The 25755-nt window shown below is 58.4% G+C and overlaps 1 protein-coding gene across 2 annotated transcripts in view; it reads right to left on the reverse strand.

Moving 5' to 3' along the window:
- RARG (retinoic acid receptor gamma) overlaps positions 1-25755 on the reverse strand; it is a 64707-nt gene that overhangs the window by 11639 nt on the left and 27313 nt on the right. Inside the window, exon 1 of one of the 2 annotated variants that reach the window (XM_044995656.1) lies at positions 17086-17541. The exons of the other annotated variant lie outside the window; for it this stretch is intronic. Coding sequence (XP_044851591.1) covers positions 17086-17236 — 151 coding nt within the window. The 5' untranslated portion in view covers positions 17237-17541. Of the gene's footprint in view, positions 1-17085; positions 17542-25755 lie in introns of those variants that run through there. 2 annotated transcript variants of the gene reach the window in all.

A 25755-nucleotide genomic window follows, 5' to 3' on the forward strand; every position in this document is an offset into this window, starting at 1 on the left:
CCAAAACCCCCGTCAGTCCAGGTGGACCCCGACGATGGAAGGGGGAGGGGGCTGCCTAGGTTTCACAGTCTCCAAAGCCTCAGCTTCCCCTGTTTGCAAAGCCAGGGGGCGGGGGGCCAGCATGGGGGTGCATCTCGGGTTCGTTTTTCTTTAAAAAGGGAAAATAGCAACCCCACAACGTTGGGCCTCTGAGCAACCCTACAATAACACCCCAGCGTGTGGAGCCCTGTAGGCCCGAGCAGCTCTAAAATAACAAATCCGTGTGTACAGACTGGTGCTAAGAAGCAACCCTACAGCAACACACTAGTACACCCAGCTCCAGCACTCACAACGACAACAAACCAGCGTATGCAACTTCCAAGCGATCTGTCTTCCCTCTGGGTTTTGGGGGAAAAGGGGGAGGGAGGCTGTTTCTACAGAATTAAAGTTCAAGTTGCCAGCCCTTCACGTTATATCGATAACCTTCCAAACACGACCACAAGCCGCTGCCTGAGTCTGCAGCCAGCCGGCCAAAAGCAGTAACTCCAACGGCTCCCTTTTGATGTGATATTAACTCTGGAACTTAATGATGAAACAGCCTGAGAAATACCACAAGTGCAGAGTTTCCAGGCAACTCCCAGAGTTCAGCAGCATCCCACAGGATACATGAAAACCAGGAACTTTCTATATATTACCGGGCGAGGAGCAGAGCTGTCGATGTGTGCAATGCTGCTCTCTACTGGACACAGTCAGAACTGCCCAGCTGTGTGCCATAGGCCCTGTACTGTTATTGGCTGAGGGGGATGCTCCTATAGCTCAAGCAGTAGAAGCCAACGTTATACTAGAACAGGATTAGGTTCCTTCCCTGCTGCTGCACTGTCTCCATGAGGTCTTTAGTGATAAATCAGGCTAGACGGTGAACCCACTAGAGAGAAGGGTTTTCCACTGGGCACTGTTCAGCCCACCCAGGAAAAGGATGAGACTCGGGGAAGCATCCACATGAGCTGGTGGGCAAGCAGAAGACTGGGCCCCAGGACACCTTGGTTCTGCTGCTGACCTGGTGTCCATGCATCTTTCCAGTCTCATCCTGAAACACACAGAGATACACACCCCAGCCCTTTGCTTCTGGCTGACAGATAGGACCCTTCCCCCACCCTCACCCCCTTCCCCAGGCTCCCTCCTCGGTGCCCTGCCCCGCCAATGGGCACTACCCTACTTCCACTCTGCAGCCTCTCCGGCTGCCTTCCTTGGCTCCAGCCCCCTATGCAGATCCTTTTCCCCTCCCTGGATATCAGCTCCGCATCTACCACCTGTCTAATTCCTCTTGCTCCCAGGATGCTGGCTATGGCTTTTCCCCAGCTCCTCACCCAACACCCCGTCCTTGCCCAGCGCTGGGAGCGTACAGCCGGGGTAGAGATGCCGTAGGTGGCACATACACTCCTGGGATCCCCTCTTCTCTCGCCACCACCCTCAGCAGGGTGCACCACAAGGGGCACCACAAGGGGCCTCACTTCTCCCAGCCCCACTTAGTGCTGCCAGGAAGGCAGAGCTGCCCCCGAGCTGGGCCCTGCTGCCATGGACTGTGCTGGTCCCATGCAGGGCACAGATGGCATGGGCAGGGGAGCAGCGTCCTCTGCTGGCACTTGCTGCACAGAAACCTTTGCAAGCTCAAGCAGAAATCCTCAGCGGCCAGGAACCGGAGATGGCAAAGCGACACTCCAACACCACCACTAGCATTGGTGACCCTGTGCAGCGTGCGCAGCACCTTGCACACCAGGGCCCCGATCATGGCATGACGGTAGCACCAGCTATAATACTGGGGTGTGGATCTCAGGGCCTCGTTGATTAGCTTCCCATTGTGGGAGAAAGCAGTAACACAGAGAACTGGGTACTTTACTTGGTGCAACTTGCATATGCTCCCTTCGCCAGGCCTGGAACAGAGGCGGTCACAAACGGCAGACAAGCAATCCCCTCTGTAATAAATCTCAGCCCCAACCCCAAAGCCCAGTTCCCAGGGAGCAAGTCTGCCTCAAGAATAATTAACCCTGGTTAGAGAAATTAGGGCAGGGAGCAAACTGGGCCGCAGCCAAAGTTTACTAAGGAGGGGCCTAGATTGAGGGTTTTCATGGGCTCCCGGACGTCATGGTGGCCACCCCAGCCCCTCTCCTGCCCCCCATGCATGTGCACAGTTCACAGGGAATGACACATGGAGGCAGAAACATCAGCACCCACACACACATACAATATTTCCATTGTCGGGAGCACTAGCCCTCAACACCACCCCAGTTCTGCCATCCCTGGGCACGGCTAAGCCTGGAATAGCACAGAGAGCAGACCCAGCTGCAGGGTGCTGCCTCTGCCATCTGTGGCCAGGGGGCAGCCCCCATGCACCCTGGGTGCAAACTGTCTCTTGCTGCTTGCAACAGCTCCCTGATGGGTGCATGTACATCCCCCCCAAAAACTAAACAATAGGGTGTCTCTTCCAAGGCGGAGCACTGCCCACAGGCTAAGAACTAGCACATCTATGCAACAGCACCACCTGGTGACTCCCACTGGAACAGCAATAAGGAATAGGCCTCAGTTTCTTTCTGCCCTAGCTTCTGCCAAACAGAACTAGGGCCTCCCGCCAAAACCTCAGCTCTGGGCCCCCAAGATCCATGGGGGTTCAGATCTAGGGGCAAAGCTGGCGGCTGGCCCCATGGACCAAACCAATGTCCCTACATCTAATTGCCTGAAAACACTCGGGGTCCCACACTCCATGCCCCTCTCCCGCACCCCTTGATCTCACCTGGGGGGAGCAGCCTTTTGCCCTGGCTGATGCATGGGGGAGCTCCTGACTCCAGCATCCCTGTCCCTTCCCCCCAAGGGAGACAATCTCATCTCCATGACAGACAGGCCAAGTGGACGATTAGAGGCTCATGAATTTTAACCCTCTGCATTTTTTCCCTGCTTTACAATAAGACAATAGGGGATTTGAGACCTCACCCTGTGACTCCCCTCCTGCCTGGGAGATCAGCAGAGAGACAAAGGAGGGGAGGGTAAGGTGATTATATCTCAATTGCAGCCTTTTATTTACCTGAAAGTAACCCATAAACACACAGGGAGGCGCCTTTGAAAGGCATGGGAATGTGCATGTGTATCTCTACATCAGTGGAGTTGATTGTGAGTCTGCAAGAGAGTGTGTCTGTGTGGATCATGTTTGTGTGGGTGCAGAAATGGGACAGCGTGTGTGTGCTTGATTGAGTGTGCGTGTGCACAGCCCCCCCGGTGAGAATGTTTGGCTTTAATTCTGGGTGCATAGTCCCAGGTGAGCACGTCTCAATTTGATTCTGGGTGTGCACAGCTCGCCCCCCTCAAATCTCCCTCTTCCCCACCAGCAGCCCCAGCCCCCAGAGATCTGTCTCCATGGGACAGGGAAGGCCCCTCCTTCACCAACATCTGACCCACGGGACCCAACTCCTGCCTAGAAACCCAACCCATGCAATAGTCCAGAAGCCACCCGCAGGCCCCTGGGGCAGGGACAGTGCTCAGCTGACCCCAGGAATTAGAGTGCTAGAGGGCAGATGCCTTGGGGTCTGGGTGGGGTTAGACAGCAGTTCCCAGGCTACATGGGGGGCAAAGGGAGTGGGGAAATCCAATGTGAACTGGATCTCGCCCCATGGAGGCCTGGGTGAGCCCCCCCCCCCCCGCCTCCTCCTCTTGGTCTTGCTATGAAGACTGGGGACTGAGAGCTTGGACTGCACTGGCCACGTGGCTTCCAGTGGGTCCAAGGCTGAGCTGCAGACAGGGGTCACCAATGCACAGATCAGAGTCCTCCTGCCCCCAGCTGCCATCTCTTGCTCAGCAGGCAAGAGCAGGGTGTGGGGCTGGACTCCTAGTGATCATTACAATCCCCCGCCCCAGCCCTTGAAGTGTGTGGACGAGGCCTGGCCCCCCACCCCAGGGATGGGTTCAAAGCCACTGTAGTGTCACCCTGGCCCCCTGTCTTCTGGCTGAGACACCAGCACCGGGAAGCAGGTCTCCGGGAAGCAGGGGCCCAGTGCTCTGTGACAGGGTCCTGCTGAAAGGTGCTGGGGAAGGGCCCCGTTCCCCAGGGACACGGCTGGATTCTAAGGGGTCCAATCCCGTCCTTGCCCCCAAATCCATTCCCACAAACCAACCAGGATCAGCCTAGTCTGCCCAATCCCATGAGCCATCAGAGCTGGCAGAGATACCCAGGCCTGGCCGTGGGCAACAGAGAGGGCTGGTCCCTAGGGAGGGGCACCCCTATGGAAATCCAGTCTAGGAGCTCCCTAATCCCTTTCCCCAGTACCGCTCCCCTGCACACCAGTCCCCCCAAAATACTGTCCCCCGACCCAGCTCCCCTCAATCATGTTCCTCCCAGATATCACTCCCCAGTACCGTCCCCCGCATACCGGTCTCCCCAAATACCATCCCCTGACACAGCTCCCCTAGCTACTGCTCCTCCCAGAGATCACCCCCCAGTGACACCCCCAGTCCCCCCAAAATACCGTCCCCCAACACAGCTCTGCTCCTCCCAGATATCTCCACGCCCCCCCCCCCCCGCCCCAGACAAAATAAACCCCTCCCCCCGCAGGCTTGGCAGAACCGGCTCACCCATTTCATCAACAACTGACTGAGCCACAAAATTCCTGGCCTCCTGATTGCATTTTACAGCCTCCTTCCTTCCTGCCTGGAGCAGCAGAGTGGTAGAGTGGTGGGAGAGGGTGTGTGAGAAAGAAAGAAAGAAAGAAAGAAAGAAAGAAAGAAAGAAAGAAAGAAAGGTGGAGAGAGAGGGAGATGGCTTTCCAACTGATTGCTCGGGGGAGCCCTCCTAAACCAGGGTGATGCTCAAACCCCACAGCCACGGCCAGGGCCCCCCAGCCGCCCTGTGGCTGCAGCCCCCCGAAGCCAGGCTGACAAGGCTACAGCATGATGAGCAGAGATAAACCCGGAGCCCTGCAACAGGTGGGAGCAGAGGGGAGGAAATAAATCCAGCGTCAGGACAGTTTGCGCTGTGCCCAGGGCCTCCCACCTCTGCGGAGAGGGGAAGAGCCGGGCGGGCCATAAATCCCCCCTGCACCGCCAGCCGTCTGATGCTCCGCGCCTTTCATCACAGCTCGAACAAACCCACACACGTTCCCGGCCCTTGCTGGGGGCCACTCTGCCTCCAAGCAGGGGGAATAGGGCTGCCAGCTAACAGGGCTAGCTCATCTCAGGCCCGGGGCTAGAGATGGGGGGCAGGATCCCCATTGCTCGGAGGACTTCCAGCCCACCAGACTCACGGCACCGAGAAGCAGCAGGTGGAGTCCTGGCTGCTGGGTTCTAATCCCGGACTTGGGTGGGGAGTATGGCCTAGTGGATTCCTGGATTCTAACCAAAGATCTCGGGGGAGAGCACGGCCTACCTAGTGTGTGGAGCACAAGGCTGGGCTCCAGGCCTCCTGGGTTCTGATCCCAGATTTGGGTGAGCCGTGTGGCAATGGGAGAACACAGTTGGGACTTGTGAATCTAGGCAAGTGCGTCTGCTAGGTAAAGCAGGGGCCAGGGAATAAGGACTTCCAGGCTCTAGTCTGATCTCTCGGAGGGAGTAGGGTGGTTAAAGAACCCAGGAGTCCTGACTCACTCTATTTCCAGCTGTCACTGACTCTGTGTGATCCTAGGCAAACCACTACATCCCCGAAGTATAATACGATGAACATGAAGTTCTCTGCCAGTGTCTGTTATTAGACAGAGTCAAAACTACATCCACTGATCCAAACACATGCCTCCCCTCCCCCCAATGCTGGGAGCAGGGACCATCTCTGATTCCACAAGACATTCCTCCGAGAGGACCTGTTACAACCACAAGCAAGCCTTAGATGCAGCCACCTCTGGGGAGGAACACAGTAGCTGGTTACCAGCAGTGCTGTGTGATGATTTTAGTGAGGGACCGTGCAGGAGAATCTCTTCTCATTGGAGTGATTGCCCAAGCGGGGATCTGGTCACCAAGCCCTTGGATTAAGACCCTTCCTCTCAGGGGCAGGGCACAGGGGAGATTTTAATGAGCAATGCCCAGACGTAAGCTGGGAGACTCACTCTGACCCGTGTGTATGTTATACCTCGCGGTGCTAGAAAAGGAGCAGCTCTTCCTGCAGCCGGCACCACCAAACCCAACACGCCGGCTGGTGGTGGTGTGTGTGGGGGGGTATTTCCTTCAGCTATTTATTGCTATTTACCAAAGTCAACTTTGGTCTATGAAGAAAGCCCCAGGGATCCTGTTCCACTGACATAAATGGGGAAAAGTCCAGGAGGGGAAGAGAGGTACGTAAAGTTGGGTGTGTCAGATAGATAGATAGATAGATAGATAGATAGATAGATAGATAAACTTGCGAGCAGCGGTCTGAGCCCATACAGTTGCCGTTGTGTTAATGTCAAATCCAAGGCCTTGTCTACAGGGCAAAACAGCACCCGATTAAAAGACGTAAATTGAAACCGATTTAGGCTTTGTCTACACAAAAGAGATTTTCTCAGTATGACTGAAAGCACCGGTAACGCTACCCTGGTCTAGCACCCCAAACCCCACCCCCGAGGAACTCTTGGCCTTGATCCACACTAGGAAGTTGTAGTGGTTGAATCCTACCGGTCTAGTTAAAGCAGTATAACCACACACCCACACCCACACCCTGAGCCGGCACAATGATCCCAGTACAAATGGGCTCATTCCCAGCTGGGAAGGGGAATATATACCAGCATAACTGCATCCGCCCGAGGGGTTGTACTGGTATCACTGTCAGTAAAAAATCAGCCCTCCAACCAACACAGTTATACGGGTACAAACACGGTGCACCGAGCAGGCATCCGCCCAGCCGGTCAGACTGATTTCATATAGCTGGTCTATCTTTCCTGTGTAGACAAGGTCTCATATTAAGAGCAGTTTACTGCGGTTTAGCTTAAATAGGTTCAAAACCAAAAACTTGGGAAGTTATGAGATAAGCTAAGGGATGGGGGGATTATCCCAGTCTAACACCCGATATAGCTGATGTCACTTTGGAAGTGATTTAAACTGAGTCAGAGAAAAGCCACAGGCTACGTCTACACTATGGGCAGTCCAGTGGCCCAGCTGCAGTGATGCTGCTGTAGCCCCACCCACATCGACAGAAGGGGTGCATCTGTTGAGGGAGGGACCTGCTTCCCTGAACGATGGTGGGCTGCCAACCCCCCAGGACTGTCCGGGAGTCTCCAGGAATTAAACGTGAATCTTTCATTTAAAGATTATGTCATGAGATGAAACCTCCAGGAATTCGTCCAACCAAGATTGGCAACCCTAAGCTCCCTGCGCTGCGGTGGCTAGGTCAGGAGAATTCTCCTAGCCACCAGGGACTAGGTTGACTTAACTACAGGCTCCGGGGGAGGGGGTGAAGGTTTCCACACCGAGCGATGTAGCTAGGTTGATCTATATTTCAAAGGTAGACCATGCCTAAGAGCGTCCACATAGGGGGTTAAACTGGGGTAGCCAGAGCCCTTTATCTCAGGATGATGATTGAGTATAACTTCGGTGAAGGAAATTTCCCCAAACAGTTCGCTCCTTGATGGGGAATAAACAAAAATCTAGTAGCAGTGTCTCTCCTTCTCTAGGGCTTCCAAATAGATGCTAGCTCCTGCTTCCCTGACAGACAACAGCACTTTGCATTTCTATGGAGACTCTCAGCAGCCCCTCAGTTCTTTATCACCTCCTCAGCCCCCAGAAGCAGTATGAGACAATCAGCTGTTGGAGGGGAGAGGGATCCTGATCTGAATTAAATTAGCTGTTACCACTTAAGAAAGAGATGGGGTAGTGCTCATGGATAGTTCTCTGAAAATATCCAATGTGCAGCAGTAGTCAGGAACCATTAGGAAAGAGATAGAGAAAATATCATAATGCCACTATATAAATCCGTGGTGCACCCACATCTTGACTACTGTGTGCAGTGCTGGTCACCACATCTCAAAAAAGGTAAATTAGAATTGGGAAAAGTACAGAGAAGGCCAACAAAAATGATTAGGGGGATGGAACAGCTTCTATCTGAGGAGAGATTTAAAAAACTTGGGAGTGTTCAACTTGGAAAAAGAGATGACTGAGGGGGGATGTGATAAAGGGCTATAAAATCAGGAACGGTGTGGAGAAAGTGAATAAGGAAGTGGTATTTACCCTTCACATAACACAGAAAACAGGGCTCAGCCGATAAAATTAACAGGCAGCAGGTTGCAGACAAACATAAAGAAGCACTTCTTCACACAATGCAGTTAACCTGTGGAACTCATTGCCAGGGGATATTGTGGAGGCCAAAAGTATAACGGGGTTCAAAAAAGAATTAGCTAAGTGGATGGAGGACAGGTCCATCAACAGCTATTAGCCAAGAGGGTCAGGCTCACAATCCCATGATCTGGGTGTCCCTAAATCTCTGTTGGCCAGATGCTGGGACTGGACAACAGAGGATGGATCATTTGATCATGTCCTGTGCTGTTCAGTCTCTCTGAAGCATCCGGCTCTGGCTGCTGTGGATACTAGGTTAGACGGACCATTGGTCTGACCCAGTATGGCCGTTCTTATGTGCTTATGAATGACCCAGCCCAGTGAGGTGTAATGGGGACCACAATGGGACTCGTGCTCCGTTCCAGGGGCATCTGCCTGGATACCTTTTAGGGCATCAGTCCTAGATGGGGCCCTGCTGTGAGGAGTATAAAGGGGATTTTGTACTGAGGCGGCTGGACACAGATAGGACCCCGGGGTTCTCTCTGGGTCTGTCTACACGGCAGCTGCTATAGCCGCACAGCTACGCCGCTACAAATGTGCCACCGAAGCTCTGTGATGTAGACACCTCCTACGTTGTTAGGTTGACTGAACTACAGAACTTAGGCCATGAAATTCTTCACAGTCCTGAGCAATGTCGCTAGCTGGGTTGACCAGGCCTCTGGCTCGCTACCTCTCAGCCTGGGCTCTCCTAGCATGCAGCTTCTGCTGGCCAAAACATGCCAGGGCCGCCTGGAAGGACCCCTGCCGCCGAAGACCCCAGGCCCCCTGAATCCTCTGGGCAGCCCCGAAACATGCTTTTGCCGGTATAGGAATAATAAGGCAAAATGAAGCCATGCGGTGCTTTCCCGGTACAGGAATACCTATGCACTTATATGTGGAGGCAGCCTACAGTTGCACTGTCAGAAGTCTGTAGTGCACTCTGGCCTAAGCTACCCCTACCTAAGCACTCTGACACCAGTATAAGCGTGTCTACACTGGGGCTTAAGAAATGTCATTAAAAATCACCCCCCATCTCCAACGCTGCTGCACCAGCAAAGGTTTTCGGTCAGAGCTGGCCCTGGGCTGCTCCGTGGCACCGCATGGTCTCCCTGGTACATGATGGAAGATGCTCTCATCCCCCCCCCGCCCAGGATCGTTCCTGTGTCTCTGCAGCAGCTGGATAAAAGGCCTGGGTTGCTGTTCAAACACCGTGGCGGTGGTTAAAGCAGGGCCAGGGAGTCAAAGCGTGGCGCAGGGGCTTTGCATTCCCGTCAGGTGGCTGCCGCATGCCAGCAGGTGCAGCGAGCAGCAACCTGCCAGAGTGATTAATAACACTGATCCTTTGCCCTTTGATCTGAAAGCGCTCCGCGGACACTTGTTAATTAAGCCTCAGGGAGGCAGAGCGGGGGTTTGCTAGAGGAGGAAACTGAGGCGCAGCGCAGGGAAGTGACTGGCTTAAAATCACACAGCTAATATATGCAGCAGCCGGGAAGAGAACCCAGGAGTCCTGATTCCCAGTGCCCATCTGTAATCCCAAAGATCACACAGCACCCAAAGCTGAGAATAGAATCCAGGAGGCCTGACTCCCTTCCCCTGCTCTATCCACTGATATCAAACCTCCCAGAGCTGGGGAGGGAACCCAGTCCCCTGCCTCCCAATGTCTGTGCTCACTGGGCCAGGAGGGGAAAGACCAATTCCTCTGCCAAAGGGGAGTGTTCATGGTGGTTCTAGTGGAGCTCAGTGCTCCACCGACCAGCCTCATGTTCAGATGCAGAAACCAGATCCAGGCAAAAGCTTAGGCCAGGCAAAGCCAGGGGGTAAAACAATGGGGTAGTATGGCCTAATGGCTATAGCACTAGACTGGGAGTCAGGATGGACCTAGGTTCTAGTCCCAGCTCTGCTGTGTGACCTTGAGTAAGTCACTTCCCTGTGCCTCAGTTTCCACAGCTATGCAATGGGGATAATATACTGATCTCCTTTGTGAAACAATTTAAAATCTGTTTATTCTACTCTGGATGATCAAAGCGCCAGCCCTGGATTTGGCCCAAGCAGCAGGGTGGGTGACCAAGGGGTGCCCCCTGCACCCTACCAGCTCCCAATACATGGATAGCAAAGGGGAGAGGGGCAATCCTGTCCCATACACCCCATTATATTTCAACCCCTTTCCCCACACACAGGCTCAGCTCTGGGGCCCTTTGTGGTCCCTCCCCCTGGCACTGCAAGGGGCTCAGCAATGGCATGGGCACCCAGACAGCAGTCTCCCAATTGCACCTCCTCACCCTACGGATCAGCTGGCCCCTCCCCAACCTTATTGTTGATATTACTGAGACTGGTGCCCTTGTGCCAGGCGCTGCACAGACACAGAGTGAGAGCCAGCCCTTGCCCCCAAAGAGTTCACAGTCTCGACGGAGGGTGGTGGGGGAAACTGAGGCACGGAGACTTGCCCAAGGTGAGTGGCAGAGCTGGGAATAGAATCCTAGTGTCCGGACTCCGTCACTAAACTGCCCTGCCCTACCCTAGAGACCAGGCGGCCAAGTCCCAAGGTCGGTAACTGACCTAGCACGGCCAGGGGCTTCGTTTCCCCTTAGCGGGGAGTGAGGACTTTGGGATCTGGAAGCGGAGAAGAGCCCTTGGTCCTGTCTAGTGCAGCCCTCCCAGCCAGGGCAGGGTGGGTCCCTACTACATCGCTATGACCTAAAGCACCTGGGCTCCTGGCCCTTCCCCTAGGGGGACAAGGAGCCAGCCAGATCCAGCTTCCTGCTGTGGAGTGATGGGGCTCCCCGCCCTTCCCCCTGGGGGGAACGACGTGCCTGTCACATCGAAATGGGGCTCCCCGCCTTTCCCCTAGGGGAGTGTCGTTCTCTGGCTGGATCAACCCCCCTGCCACAACGTTTCTCCACTTTTCCTAATTCCACCTCCTGTAACGCATCCCTCTGCCCCTTGGCATTCACCCCCCGTCCCGCCGCCTACCCCACGCATCCAGCCCCCCTCATTGCATGTCCCTCCCTTTGGCCCCAGGATCCAGGGCAGAGTGCTACATTTCTCCCCCCACCCCCATCAGCCTTCCTGCCTCTCCCCCACCCCTTCCTCCCCATCCATTGGGTGAGAGAGAAAAAGGGGCCCAGCTCCTGGCTTCTTATCAGATCTGGAGCCTGCTGGTAACTTTACAAGAGGCTGGGACAGGCTCCTGGCCCTCTGAGGCCACCAGCTATCGGGCCTGTCATTTCCTGGAGAGAATCACATTACAACCCTAACTTAATCCCTTCCTAATAGCTTCTGTACACAACCCGCCAACCCTCCCAGGAGCCCTGGGGTGGGGACTTGGGGGGGGGGGTTACTTTGGGGAAGGGGTGGCTTGAACCACCCCACCTGCTCCCCTAAATCCTCAACCCCAGAGGGAGAACGCTGGAGGCTCCGCTCCCCTGGGGATGCGTCTGGGATGGAGGGACACACAGCCGAAGGGACGGATCCGTGGAGCCTGTCACCCCATTCCCCAGCGATCCGACAGCCCCACCTGCAGACCCAGCGCCGGGAGCCAGGAAGGGCCCAGGCCCGCGCGCATCCTGGGGCGTAGCACTCAGAGCCGCTGCGGCCCCAGGCTGTTTTACAGGCGCCAACGGGCTCCTGTGACTCAATCTCCTTCCCCCTGGCACCAGCTCGGGCTTGCAATCGTCTCTCCGCCAAAGCCACGTGGGCACCTGACGCACGGCGCACCCCTTCCCCCCCCCACCACACACACCCCGCTGCCATGGCCCCACTGCCAGCCTGTTCCCATAATGCTGGGTCATTTCCTCTCAACGCAGCAGGTGCCCCTCCACCACCCACCACGCAGCCAATCAGAGAGGGGCCGGGGGCGGCGTCACCCAGGGCAGGGTCCCTCGCTAGCCAATGGCATCCTGCCCGCCGCCGCATGCCCGCTTCAGAGCGGGCACCAGCCGGAGGGTGTGGGCAGGAGAGCCAGCCACCGGCAGGAAACGCTCCGCACAGAAGGGGCAGCTGCTGAGCTAACGGGCTGCGCTCTGCAGCCGGCGCAGGCCCCAGCTGGGCCGGAGGGGGCAGGACGACAGGTGCTGTGCCCAGCTCAGCCCTGCCATGTCTCTGCTCCCCCTTCTCCCCTTTGCTGCACCCCAGCTCAGCCCTGCAGCAACCCCTCCTCCCATGCTGCAACCCAGCTCCCCTCTTCCTTCAGCCCTGCGCTGCTTTCCCATCCTGGGAGGAGCAGCCAGCGACACGGCCCTGATTGGCTCCAGGCACCAGCCCAGCAAGCAGGTGCTTGGGGCGGCCAATGGAGAGGGGCGGCACGTCCGGCTCTTCGGCGGCAAGTCCCTCGGTCCCTCTCGGAGTGAAGGACCAGCCGCCGAATTGCTGCCGAAGACTGAAGCGGCAGTGGTAGAGCTGATCGCGATCACGGCTTTCCGCCCCCGCTGCTTGGGGCGGCAAAAACCCTGGAGCCGGCCCTGCATAGAATCCCCCCCTTTACTGAGCAGCCCCCCTCCACCCCGCCATGGCTTTTCCAGCCACCCTGCTTGCGCGGCACCTGCCCTGCATCACTGGCCAGAGGCTCATTGTCACACTCACCCCTTGCCAACGGGCATTAGCCCCAGCATCCTCATTCGGTTCTCAGTTATTAGGGGGAATCCTTCGGGGGCCACCACAGAGGGTCGGATGGGAATTTGGGCTGCCCGACCTGTTCAGTCCTTGGCCTCTCTGCCCACCAGCGGGGCTGCTTAATGCCAGTCGCTATGGTGGTGTTGGTAGCCCAGGATGTGTGCTCAGATCTGGGCTGTGACTCCCCTTGCAAAGTTTGTCTTTCACAGGACACCAACCCTCGCTTCTGGATTCCCACCAGCGATGCCAGCACAGGGCGGCTGCCTATCCCGCTCCTGGACTAGCTGGGGGCATGACGGGCACAAGGGCAGGGGTGGTCTTGCCCTCCAGCAAGGGAACATTTAGGGGCACACACCACTGGCAACCAGTTCTCTTATCTGGGCTCATTTGTGGCCCCCCCCAGCTGTACCTTTCACCCAATACACTCCATGCTTGCAGGAGGCTGCAAAGCTCTGACTGGCATCTGCAGCCCGGTTCCCTGATGTCCTGGCACAACCACGCCAGCATCAGCGGCAACCCACGGCCCCACTGAATCCTTTAATACACGGTCCCTGGGCAGCCTTCTGAGGGAGCTGTCACGGGGTCAGCTCTCCCGCAGGCCTGGTTCTGAGGGCCCAGCCCAGCCCACTTGTTCTTGCTGGGCCCATCCAAGGTTCCTACTCCCAGTTCTCCCGCTGCCTGACCTGGGGCAGGAAGTTTGGTGGTGGCTGAGCTTTTTTTTTTTTTTAAAAGCCTAAATTGCTGAAATTGAGGAAATTCCTGCCCGAGCTTCGCACAGCTTCAAACAGGCCATTTATAACCGGCCGTAAAATGTTTGCAGCTGGGTCGCTATATAAGCCATTTGTCTCAGTAACTGCATTCCTGACACTTTACAAAGGGAGTAATCCACACACGGCCCCCCTCTCCCCCCTGCACACTCAGACGCACACCACAGCCAAACACCCACACATGCCCGCAGCCTCAAGCAGCCTCAAGCAAAGACACACAGCCCAGCCCGGGGCAGGGCTCACCCAGAACCGCACCCCCACCCCATGCCCGGGCACACCCATACAAACCGACACAAACACACACAAACAAATGCATGCTCCTCTGCTGTCTAGGAGACACACACTCACCCACACCCACACCCCTGATCAATCACTACAGCAGCTCTTCCTTGTCCGGGAGGTGCCACAGGCTACCAGGCTGGGAAGCTCAGTAGCCATTGCTTTTGCCAGCCCAGCCCCAAATTGCCTCCTGCTCCCTTCGACAACAGCCGCCCCGGGGCCACCCTGGTGACCTCGCTCACTGTGGTTTCCACAACATCTGGGTCAGCGGAACAGGGGAGTTGAGGAGAACTACCCCATAAGTTGCCCTCAGGAAGATTGCTGCCAAGGCGCCGGGGGTGGGGGGGAGGGATGGGGGCTGGATGGCAGGAAATAGGAATCTTCCCCCTCGGGTCTGAATAGGGGCCCTGGGGCCCAGTCACTGATCTCAATGGGGCCACGCTGATTTAAGACCTACACCCACGAGCCTTGTGTACCCTGCTGCCTGAGGGGTGGGGGTGGCCCCTGCTCCCCCAATGTGCACAGAGCAGGGGCCACCCCTCTACCCGGCCTGATTGCCCCTGCTATGCCCCTTGTGGGGTGACTGCAGCCAAGCAGAGTGGGAATTCTTGTCTGGCAGTGCCCTGAGCCCCTCCTTCCCAGGTGGGGATGCCAGCTCCAGGGTGGGGACAACCCGGCTGGCCAGGCTCCATTGGGGGATTAGCAGCTAGGCCCTGAGCCAGAGGAGTTGCCAGCCCAGAGATGAGGACAGACAGAGGTGTGTCCTCGCTCAGGAAGAGGAGGGACGAGCAAAGATAGGTTCGGTCCAGAGGCCAGTCCAGCCCAACCTGCAGTCCGGGTGTTGCTTCTCCGAACTACCTGGGGGTCGGCCGAGGCTGGGTCAGCCTCATGTGAAACCTGGGGCAAGGAGATGGGGGATTCTGACATTGGGTTGCCAGCCGGAGCACAGGGGCAGAGAGGTTGCTGGGGTAGAGGGAGGGGTGTTAATGCAAGGGGGGGTGCTCATTCCAGGCAAATGAAGTGAATGTTTTATGTGTCACATGCAGCCAGTGCCAAGGAGCGACTCATTACACCAAGGATGGGGAGACCTAGGTTCTGTTCCTAGCTCTGCCAGTGACCTGGTGTGTGACCCTGGTCAAGTCCCTTTGCTTCAGTTTCCCTTCGTCTATGCAGACTGTGAGCTCTTTGGGGCAGGGACTGGCTCTCTTGCAGCACCCGGCACAAAGGGGCCCTGATTTCAGCCAAGGCGTCTAGCTGTTACTATTCTAAACAACCACAGGAACATGCATGTTCCGGGTCCCCGATCCCTGATTCCCACCGTGGTGAAGGCAGATGGCAGGGCCAGCCCAGCACGGCTCCTGGGAGCAGGGACTGCTGGGTCATTTCCCACCCTCCTGCCACAGCGTGGGGAGGAGACCCCAAGCTGGCAGCAGGTGTGGTTTCCCATTCACCTGCAGCTAAAGGTTCCAGTTACAACTGAAGACCCCCCGGCTCAGGCCTTATAGCCAATCGGCACAGCCCAAGTCTACACTACACCTGGGAGAAGTGGGGTCTTGCCCAAGCTAAGAACTCCAGGGGGATGGGTACCCTGTGGAAAACTGAGGCTGAAGAGAGGAGCAAGTCAGGCTAGGATCCGGGAGCAAATGAAGGAGAGAAAGGAAAACCAGTCACCCTGCTCCCCCCACGCATGCACATCCCCCCCCCCCCCCAGTGCTTTGGGGTGTCTTTAGCACCTGGCTCTGAATGCCAGACAGGTCCTGGCTTTGCAATGGATTCCTAGTCTACAAAAACCCACCTGGATGGGAACTTTGGGGGGGGTGGCGTGTTAGGGATCCGTCCAGGCCTCGACCTGCTTCCCAGGCCCAGGGTGCTAAGGAAGGGTTCCGAGTTAGCGAGACAGGAGCAGCCTTGGCAGGGAAAAGCTTGGCAGTGGGGTGGGGACAGCTCTGAAATTAAACCATTGGAAAGGGGGGCGGGGGGCTGAGATGGAGGAGAGAAAAGGTCAGATTGACTTGGGGGGATGCCCCATCTCATCCCTATGCCCATCTCTGCCCCGCTAGGTGCCCAGGGCTGCGACGGGGCGTTCTCCCTGCCCTACAACCGGCTGCTGAAAACAGCCTGTTCCTCAACTTGTAAACAGAAGTGGTGGCTGCCAAAGGCGGAGAGATTTGGCTGCCACTCAAAGGGAGCCTGTAGGCTGAGAGCAACCAGGGGGTCCCGGGGATGGAAGATTCCTCCCCCCCCCCCATTTACTGGTTCCACCCCCCTTCCCTGCTCCTGGCTCTGCCGGTGTGTGTGTGGGGGGGGGGGTTTACAGGTGGGGTGCTAGACGCAATGCTGTGCCCCCTACACCTCCGGCCACAGGGCTCCTCTCCCAGCACTTCTCCAATCCCTCATCCTGTTTGCACGGCTCGGTGGATCGCCGCCAAATTTCCATATTTAAAAGAAAGAAACAAAAAAAAATTCCCTGGCTCTGGCCAGTGAGGCTGGAAGAAATGACCCCTCCTGCCCTGCTCGCCGCCCCCCTCCGCACCTTACTGAGCTCCCCACCCCCTGCTCGAGGTCCCCTGGGATTGGCTTCAAAGCGCACCCTCATCTGGTCCTCATTTTCCTGCCCTCCGGGGCTTTTCAGTAACGCGCTAAAGACAAAGGGGGACTGGAAAGGGGCACGCGCCCCCCAACCCCAGCCAAACAAGACGGAGGACCCCAGGGCCCCTGAAACTGAGCCACGTTGTCCCCCTCCCACTGCACCCCACCCCACGAGCAGGGTAAAGCGGAGAGAGGCCACGGATGGAGGATGAGGGTGGGGGGTGAACCCCCGCCCCCCTCCAAAAACACTTCTCACCAAACTTCCCCCCGCGTAAAGTTCTAAAGCAGGAAACGAGCGAAGCGAAGAGCCGGGGCCAGACCGCGGGCGCGAAGTGGGGTTTCTGCTTCCCCCCCACTCGCGTAACAACCCACGCACACGCGCATGTATAACCCCCCTCCCTGCCCCGGGCAGGGGGTGGCACACGACCCCCGCCACACTGGCACAGCGAAGCGCTCAGCCACCGGGCGTGCGCCCCTTCCCCATGGAAACACCCACCCACGGCCCAGCCCCACGCGTGGCAACCCATCCATCCCCGGCACCACATCAGTCAAGCCGCGGGCCACCCCCCCAACCCCTCCCTTCCCCGCGGAGGAACCGGGGTCCACCTACATTGCAGGCTGGCCGGCTGGGGCCAGCCGAACGGATCCAGCGCCCCGAAACAGGGGCTGATGCTCGCCTTGCGCAGCATGCAGGAGCCTTGGTTGGTGACATCGAAGAGCTGCCGCGGAGCCACAGCGAACGCCTCCATGCAGTCGTACATCGCGGCGGGGAGGGGGGTGATTTGGGGGTTCAGCGGGGGTGGGGGGAGGGAATCCCTGCTGCGCCCCCTCCCCCACAAAACCACAGGGGGAGAGAGCCACACTTCGGCGGGAGGGCGGGTTGGGGGGGGGGCGCCGGGTCAACTGAGACCTCCCCAAAAACACGCCCGGCACTGGCTTGTGGTGCGGCGCTGGACGCGCCTTGGGTGAGTCCCAGCGGCTAGTGCTGGGTACCTATTGGAAAAGCAAACGCCTCGGAGCTGGGGGCGGGGCTTGGGACAGAGTGGGCGGGGCTATAAAGTGGAGGGCACACCTACACCCACACACGGGCTTTCGGACACACACACGTGCACAAGCTGCAGCCCCACACACACCCACAAGTCTCTCTCTCTCTCACACACACATACACACAGTCACACATTCTTACTGCCACTCAGAAAAGGGCTCACACACACAATGTCACAAATGCACACCATAGGGACACACACACACACACACACACACACAGTCTCTCACCTCCTTCCACCCTCCCACAAGGTCTAAAACACACACATATAGTCAGTCACACACAACGGCACACACAGTCTGACACACAAAGTGTTTCGCAGTGTCACATGCACACACAATCTCCTACACAGTGTCAGTGTCACACGCAGCCTCAGTTTGTCATACGCAGTTTCAGTGTCAGTGTCTCACACACACACACAGTCTGTGTCATATGCACACACGGTCTGGCAGTCTCACATGCGCAGTGTCTCGGTGTCACGCACAGGTTCGTGTTCTCACGCAGTGTCACACGCAAACAGTCTCACTGTCTCGGTGTCAGGCAGGCTCACACAATGTCACGCTGTCTCACAGTCTCTCACACACACAGTCTCACTGTCGTGTACACACAGTCTCACACCGTCTCTCTCACACTCACAGTCTCACACCAAGTCTCACAGGCTTGCACACACTGTCTCACATGTGCACAGTCTCATAGACACCCCGACACCCATCCACACGTAGCGTGTTTGTTTCCATACACACCCTCTCCACTGCTCGTGGGCAACAGGGGCGGTGGGTGGCAAAGCCTTGACACCAGGGATGCATTTGCACATCTCCTTGTGCCAACCTGCCCGCCCCCACAAGCTGCCCGCACAGCCCCATCTCGCCCCCACCCCCACCCTTGGGTAGGGCGCAGTGATACATTCCTGTGGCTTGAAAGTCTCCATTTCCTTTCAATCTCAGATGCCTCTCAGTAAAAATAAGATCCGCCCTCACCCAGCCCCCCCCCCCCCACACACACACCCTGCCTGGGCTGGCCCAGCCTCCCTCCTCCCCCCTCTGCTGCCTGGGCAGGCCTGGCCTTCCCCCTCCACAGCCTAAGCAAGGCCAAGCCGAGCCATCCTCCTCTTCCAGCCCCTCCCTCTGCTGCCTGGCCTCCCCTCCTCTGCTTCCTGGGCTGGCCCAGCCTCCCCTCCTCTGCTCGATGCTGTGCAGGCTGCCTGGGCCCAGCCTCCTGCTCCACTGCCTCCCCCCAACCTCCCATCTCCCCTGCCTGGGCAGACCCAGCCTCCCCCCTCTGTTACCTGGCCTGGCCTCCTCCCCCCCCATTCAGCTCTGACCTGGCTCTCACCAGCCTTCCCTACTCTACTACCTGGACCATCCCAGCTCCCCCCAGGCTTCTCCCTCCACTAGCTGGGCCGGTCTCCTCCCAGGCTGCCTGGGCTGGTTTCCCCCTCGGTGTCCCCCCCACTGGCTGGGCTGCCCTTCCCCCATCTCCCCTCATGCTGGCTGGGCTGCCCTCCTCCCTCACTGGCTACACTGCCCCCCCCCAGCCTCCTCCCTCACTGGCTACACTGCCCCCCCCCAGCCTCCTCCCTCACTGGCTGGGCTGCCCCCCCCAGCTAGGGCGGCTTCCCCCCCAACCTCCTCCCCACTGGCTGGGCTGCCCTCCCCCTATCTCCCCTCATGCTGGCTGGGCTGCCCTCCTCCCTCACTGCATCCTCCCCACTGGCTGGGCTGCCCCTCCCCCCCCCCCCCCCCGCTAGGGCGGCTTCCCCCCAGCCTCCTCCCTCACTGGCTACGCTGGCCCCCCAGCCTCCTCCCCACTGGCTGGGCTGCCCCTCCCCCCCCCGCTAGGGCGGCTTCCCCCCCAGCCTCCTTCCTCACTGGCTACGCTGGCCCCCCAGCCTCCTCCCCACTGGCTGGGCTGCTCTCCCCCCCCCCCGGCTAGGGCGGCTTTCCCCCCCCAGCCTCCTCCCCACTGGCTGGGCTGCCCCCTCTCCACTGGCTGGGCTGAAGCCCCCACCTCCCCTCCCCTCCACTGGCTGGCCTGCCCTCCCCCCATCTCCCCTCACACTGGCTCACACTGGCCCCACTGGCTGGGCTGGCCCCTCCCCCAGTCTTCCCCCTCCCTGGCTGGGCTGGCTTCCCCCCCCCCCCCCAGCTTCCCCCTTCGCTGGCTGGGCCAGCCTGGCTCCCCGCTCACTCACTGGCTGGGCCAGCCCGCCCCCCCCCCCCCCGCAGCTCCCCTCCCTTTCCTTCCAGCGCAGAGGCAGAGCAGCGAGCTCTGCTTGAACTCTCCGAGAACCCCCTTTGGGTACAGTAACCTTCAACTGACCCAGCTCCATGTCAACCCTTCCCTTCCCTGCCTGCAGCGCACGGCACAGATCCGATGAGGAGCCGCCAGGACACAGCGGGCTCCCGCCCGCTCCTCCCGAGCCCCCCCACCCTGCCCCCCAGGCCTCTGCCACTGTTACCCCCTGACCCAGGACAGGGGCGACCTTCCCACCCCACACGCCCCTGCCCCAGCCACGTCTCCCATCTGGAGGGGCCAGTTCGGGATGCGGGACTCAGGGGTGTCTGGAGCTGAGGGTTAGCTCCAGCTTCGTAGCTTGAGGCCCCGGGTCCCTGGGGGGGGTGGACTATGTTGGCGGAGCTGGTTTGAAACACAGTTTTCAGCCAAGACCTAGTCAGGGCGCTGGGGGTTTCAACATGAAATGGCTGGGCCCCAATACCCCTGCTGCCCCCTGCAAAGAGGGGAAAGGAGGATTCACAGCGGTTGTGGGGGGGCTGCGGCCACGAGCCTCTGGAGGGGCAGCCACGTGGCTCCACAGGCAGCTTCAGCAATTTATAGTTGCCTGGAAAAAATAAACCGTCAGCGAGAGCGAGAGACGGACCCGCCCTGGGAGCTGGCCACTGAGCCAGAAGCAGGGGCCAGAGCCCAGTGCCTCCTGCCAGGGGGTGACCATGTGTGTGTGCGGGGGGCCAAGGGGGGCAGATCTGCTCTACACATCCTGTGGATCTCCTAGAGCAGAAACTGCTGGGAGATTTGGGATCAGGCGTCCCACTCCCCGCTCCATGGGAGCATTAGTACTCTCTGCCCCTCCAAAACTGCCCCACATCAGAGCATCAACTCCTCTCCCTCGAGATCTCCTGGGGGGAATCCTGTACTCCCCACATCAGATCACCCATGGCAGAGCACCCACAACTCCAGTTGGCAGCAGGGCAAGTCTGAATGGAGGGGCAGTATTCACCCCCACCCCCGCCCCCAGCTTTAAATCCTCAATGCACCCTGAACTGGCAAATGATGTATAAAGTGACGCACGCATTGCGGCTGGAGAGAGGTGGTGTGTGTGTGGGGGGGGATATAGGTACACACACACTGACCCGTGCCACGGCGGACCCCTGGGTGGGGCATGCCACGTCGGGACCGACGTGCTGCAGGGCCCGAAAGGGTTTTTCTTTCCTTCTTCCCTTTCGCATGCGTTTGCTGAAATCCAAAAGGTCCCAATTAGCCTGACCCGCCTGCCCGGTAATTAAAACCAGAAGCCGCTCGGCACAAACCCTGGCTCTGTGGAAGGCCTGAGCGTGGAGGCGCGGGCTCCCGCTCCTCTCCCAGACTCACACAGACTCGATTAAGCCTCGCAGACATTCCCTCACTCCCTGGGCGCAGAACTCACCCGTTCAAACTCTCGAAGCAGCCCCACATCAAGGGGGCCTGTGCCAGCTAACATTGAGGGGGTGGGTTGGAAGGAGTCCTCAGACTGAGATGGGCCCTCAGTGGGGGCTGATGGGAATGGAACGGAGTGAATAATTTGCACGGAATCTAGAAAATTTTGCCCCATGGCTGTATGGGCCTGTGGGTTTCTGTCATTCACGTTGCTTACTTGTGAGTGTCACGGGGCGCACTGGGCCGTGCGATTGCACGAGTCACTGTTATTCCAGAGGCTCCAGCATCAGCAGGAAGGGAATGAGCGGGAAGCATTTTGGTTTAATCATCCTAACACATGCTCAGGGAGATTTTTTGCTCCATTGTTCACTATATTCACACTTGTGTCAGTGTGGCATCACATGGAGCGTGTGTCAGTGTAGCACACGCATGTTGGTGTGGTGCGTGTGTCTGCATGTTCATGTTGGTGCATGTGTTCTTGAGTCAACATGATGCCCGGGTGTGACGCTTGTATCACTGCACACGTGTTTGCATGTGGCTTCATCACGTACGGGCTTCTGTCAATGCAACGCACATGTGTATGTCATGTCAGTGTGGCACATGGAGACACATGTCTGTGCATGTGTATGACGTATGCAGACATGTGCGATGTCTGCATGTCTTTGTGTCCATCTGTCCATGCTTGTGTGGGTGTGATAGGATCGTGTCTGTGTGTGCATGTTCGGTACAGTGTGACACGCGTGTCCTACTGCTGTGTACTTCTGTCAGTGTCCACGTGGGTGTGCTGCTGTTGCCATGGCTCTTCTGAGTGCACCCATCTGTTCAACACGTGTGTCATTGCCTTCATGCTTACATCACCATGGTACGTGCTTGCCTTGGGCTGGCATGCATAGGCATGTGTGACGTGTGGGCCCATGTGCTGTGCATGTGTTTGGGCTGCAGAAACACATATGTTCCTCTCAGCCTAGTGCGTGTATGCGGGGCTAGGCGCCATGTCCGCATGCAGGCCCACATGTGTGCGTGTCACGCCGTCGCATGTGTGGGATGTGCAAGTGCATGTGATGTCTGTGGCATGTGGTTGCGTGCAATAGCTGTGCACACCCTTGTGGTGCGTGCGTGTGGTGTGTGCAGCCGTGTGTGTGATGTCTGGTTTGGGGGGGAGGGGTCGAGCTTGTGTTTCTGGGGCAGCAAAGACTCTAGCTCCTGCTTCCATTCAGGCCCCTACAGTTTCATGGCTCAATTCTGGAGCCCCCAGGCCCGCTCACACCCCACCCCGACAGCCCCTGCATAAGGTCAGGTGACATCCCTCGACTCAAACCCCCACCCCCCGACTGCTCAGCCTCATCCCCCTCTGCTAGTCACTCCCCACCCAACCGCTGCCAATGAACTGAGACCCCCCCCAACCCCTGTGCTTCTTGACTGCTCCATGCAGAGCCCCCGATAGGAAGGGCCAGGGCTGCCTAGTAACAACCCTAGCGACTCTGAAAGATGGAGGCGAGCTGGGCTGGGGGGAGGGCAGAGGCCTACAAGAAGCCTTCCCCCTTTTCCACCCCCCCGCCCCGCCCCAGCTGCAGGCAGCCCAGGGACCAGAACCCCCTGCCCCCAACTGTGGCAATTAAAACTATTAGCCTTCTAATGTTTCACGAGAACCAGATGTGCCTGGGCTAGCCTTTGTGGGGGTGGGGCACGCGGCAGGCTAGCGAGATGCCAACACCAGGGACCCCTGCAGCCTTCTGCCAACAGGCCAGGAGCCCCCCCGAGAGCCGCCACTCAGCGGCACAAAGGGATGCAGTCTGGCCTGTTGCCAGGTGCCCCAGAGAGACTGACTACAAGTCCCAACTTACAATGCCCTCATCCTAGGCAGGCCACTGGGACCGGTGCATGCTGGGAGCTGTAGTCTCCCCGGGCCGCTCCCATCAAAGAGGGCAGCTGTGGACTATGGTGTAGGACTCCTGTGGGGCCACCCCAGTGGGTTAAATGGGGCTGGTTGCATCAGCAGGCAGCACCCTCGGAGTTACGGTGTCACCTGCTCCCCCTGTCACCCGCACCTGAGGGCGCCACTGTCACTCACTGCCCCGGCACCCGCACTGAGGGGGCAACATTTTCTGGGTCACAATGTCACCTGCGTCACTCACGTCAGGGGACATCAGTGTCACCTACCCCCAGTCAGCCAGTGGGGTGGGGTGGCAGCCTGGCTTTACCATGTACCTGGGGGTACAGGGTCACCTTCCACCTCAACCCCCATGAGCTGGCTGAGGGGGCACAGGGAGGGGACGGGATGCCGCTGGGAGGGTACAGGCCCTGGCCTCTCGCCCGCCTGCCCAGCCACTGGGGCTTCCTGTCGGAATAAAGCCCTGTTTGTTTTGCAGTGACGCGCACACTTTCCTTCTTCTTTCCTTGAGGCCTCCCCACGTCTCCCCCCTTTGCGCCCCCTCCCCCCCCCGGTTAAGCTGACCCATGCCAGAAATGAATCCCTCATCTTGCCGGTGGCTGGCCCCCATGTGCCCAGCTGCCCCGGGGCTAAACCTCTGCTGCCCTCCCCCCACCTACCATATCCCTCCCTCTGCCTCCGGGGAAACTTTTCTCTTATTATGTCTGAAACCCCCACAGCCTGTCAGCTCCAGGAGAGATTGATCCCCAGGGGGAGGGGAAGGAGCAAGCCCCCACGCACTGGCACTGAGATGCAGAGGGTGGGCAACAGAAAGGACACCCCCCACCCAAAAAAAATGACCTGTGTTTAATGATATTATAGACACCCCGCCCACCTCGTACTTGCAAAGCATGGACGTGAACCTTTGTTCCATTAGCAATAGCACTTCTGCCGGGAGCTCCCACCACGGCCAGCCCTCCTGCCCCGCTCCCCACAGCGACCCCTGCTGGAAGAGGCTGGGCTGCAGTAGCCGGGAGCTCCCCACATGGGCAGCCCTCCTGCCCTCTTCCCTGGCATTGATGTATGTTTCTGAGAAGCAGAGTCACTCCAGCAGCCTTGTGCAACAGTGTGACTGAAATGACATCATCTCTGCCCAGAGCCCAATCAGGGGCCAGGCCAGACCTGCCAGGCCTGTTCCTGGGGCTCGGTGCATCCTACCATCTGCCACCCAGCCCCGCTGGACAGCTCCAGGTGACACCCCCGCTTGGCCAGCCGCAGTGGTTCCAGGAAGCAGCAGATGCTGCAACCGTCTGGGTTCCTAGCAGAGGGTGAGGCTGGCATTTCCACTTCCTGTTGTGGCGCTCTGACTACTTCCTGCACTGGCCACATGGCCCGGTGCCAGGCCCTTCCACCGTCCAGCCCTGCGTGCCATGCCCCACCAGGGAACCAGCTGCTGGCAGTGACGCACTCACTGTCTGGGAAGAGGAACCCAAGACACTGTCAGCAAACGGAACACAGCTGGGTTGTCCCTGGCCTCCCTCCATCTCCTCCCCTTCCCCACCAGGACGGACAGACGAACGATGCACCGTCATGTTCACGTTTATTCACAGCGGCACATGCACGGCGCTGGTGTCACTCCCGCACGCTCTCAGATGCAACTCACGCTCAGCACTACTGCGCCCTTCCCACACACTGGCTCATCGGTCACTCGATCGCTATCGCAAGTGCTCACGGTCACAGCCGCACACCAACAGGCAGACAGTCACACGTCGGTCTCTCTCATTCGTGCCCTGACTCATTCACCGTCGCGCCACCACTAGTGTCAGAGACCTTCCAGTGGGTTCCTCAGTGACCCTCAAATCCACAGCGAAAAATCTCCCTCTCCATCAGCCACCCCCCGGCATCTTGGGCAGATCCCCTTCCTCATCTCTCTCTCTCTCTCTCTCTCTCACACACACACACACACACCATATCTCACATGCACACGCACAGAGACATCTCAGCACCATGCTTTAACCAGCCACTTTCCCAGCACAGCTGCCTGCAGGCCACGTAGGGGTTTTTCACACCAGGCCCAAGCAATTCTGCACAGGCAATGCAAACCCCATAGGGGCACTACCACCCCAGCGGCCTGAGACCGCCTGACCCGCTCAGCTCACATGGGGGAAACTGAAGCACGGGATGGGACTGGTGGCAGGCCACAGAGTGAGTCAGCCCTCGAGATTAGAACCTGGGGCTTCCCAGTTCCCTATCCACTGCTCAGTCTGCTAGGCCGCACTACCCAAGTGCAGGGGCTACCTATCTTTGGCTAAGATACCCCATTCCCACTGTGAAACAGCTGCCAAGCTCCACCTCAGAGGTGGCTGCATTTCGGTGGTGCTCAACGTCTGGGTTCACTAAAGACACAGGCTGTAGATTGGCCCCCGCCCCCTCCTTCACGTTGTGAAAGGGTCCCTCACTAGGGGTCAGGAAGACATCACCCCTGCTATAGTGTGAGGGTGGAGGAGATGGGGTACTGGGCACACGGGCCATTGATTCTGTTTGGGGGGGGGCACCTGGATGGATGGGGCCATGGGTCTGATCTGGCTCTCTCTGGTGCATGCCCCAGTGAGGGGATCTCATTGCGGCAGTGAAGGGAAGGCTCGCCCAGGGGCCAGTCCCTCTCTGGAGCCAGCAACAGCCCCAAGGCTCCTTCCCACATTCCAGCCCCACTG

This window comes from Mauremys mutica, chromosome 20 (genome assembly GCF_020497125.1).
Source record: "Mauremys mutica isolate MM-2020 ecotype Southern chromosome 20, ASM2049712v1, whole genome shotgun sequence".
Taxonomy (NCBI): Eukaryota; Metazoa; Chordata; order Testudines; family Geoemydidae; genus Mauremys; species Mauremys mutica.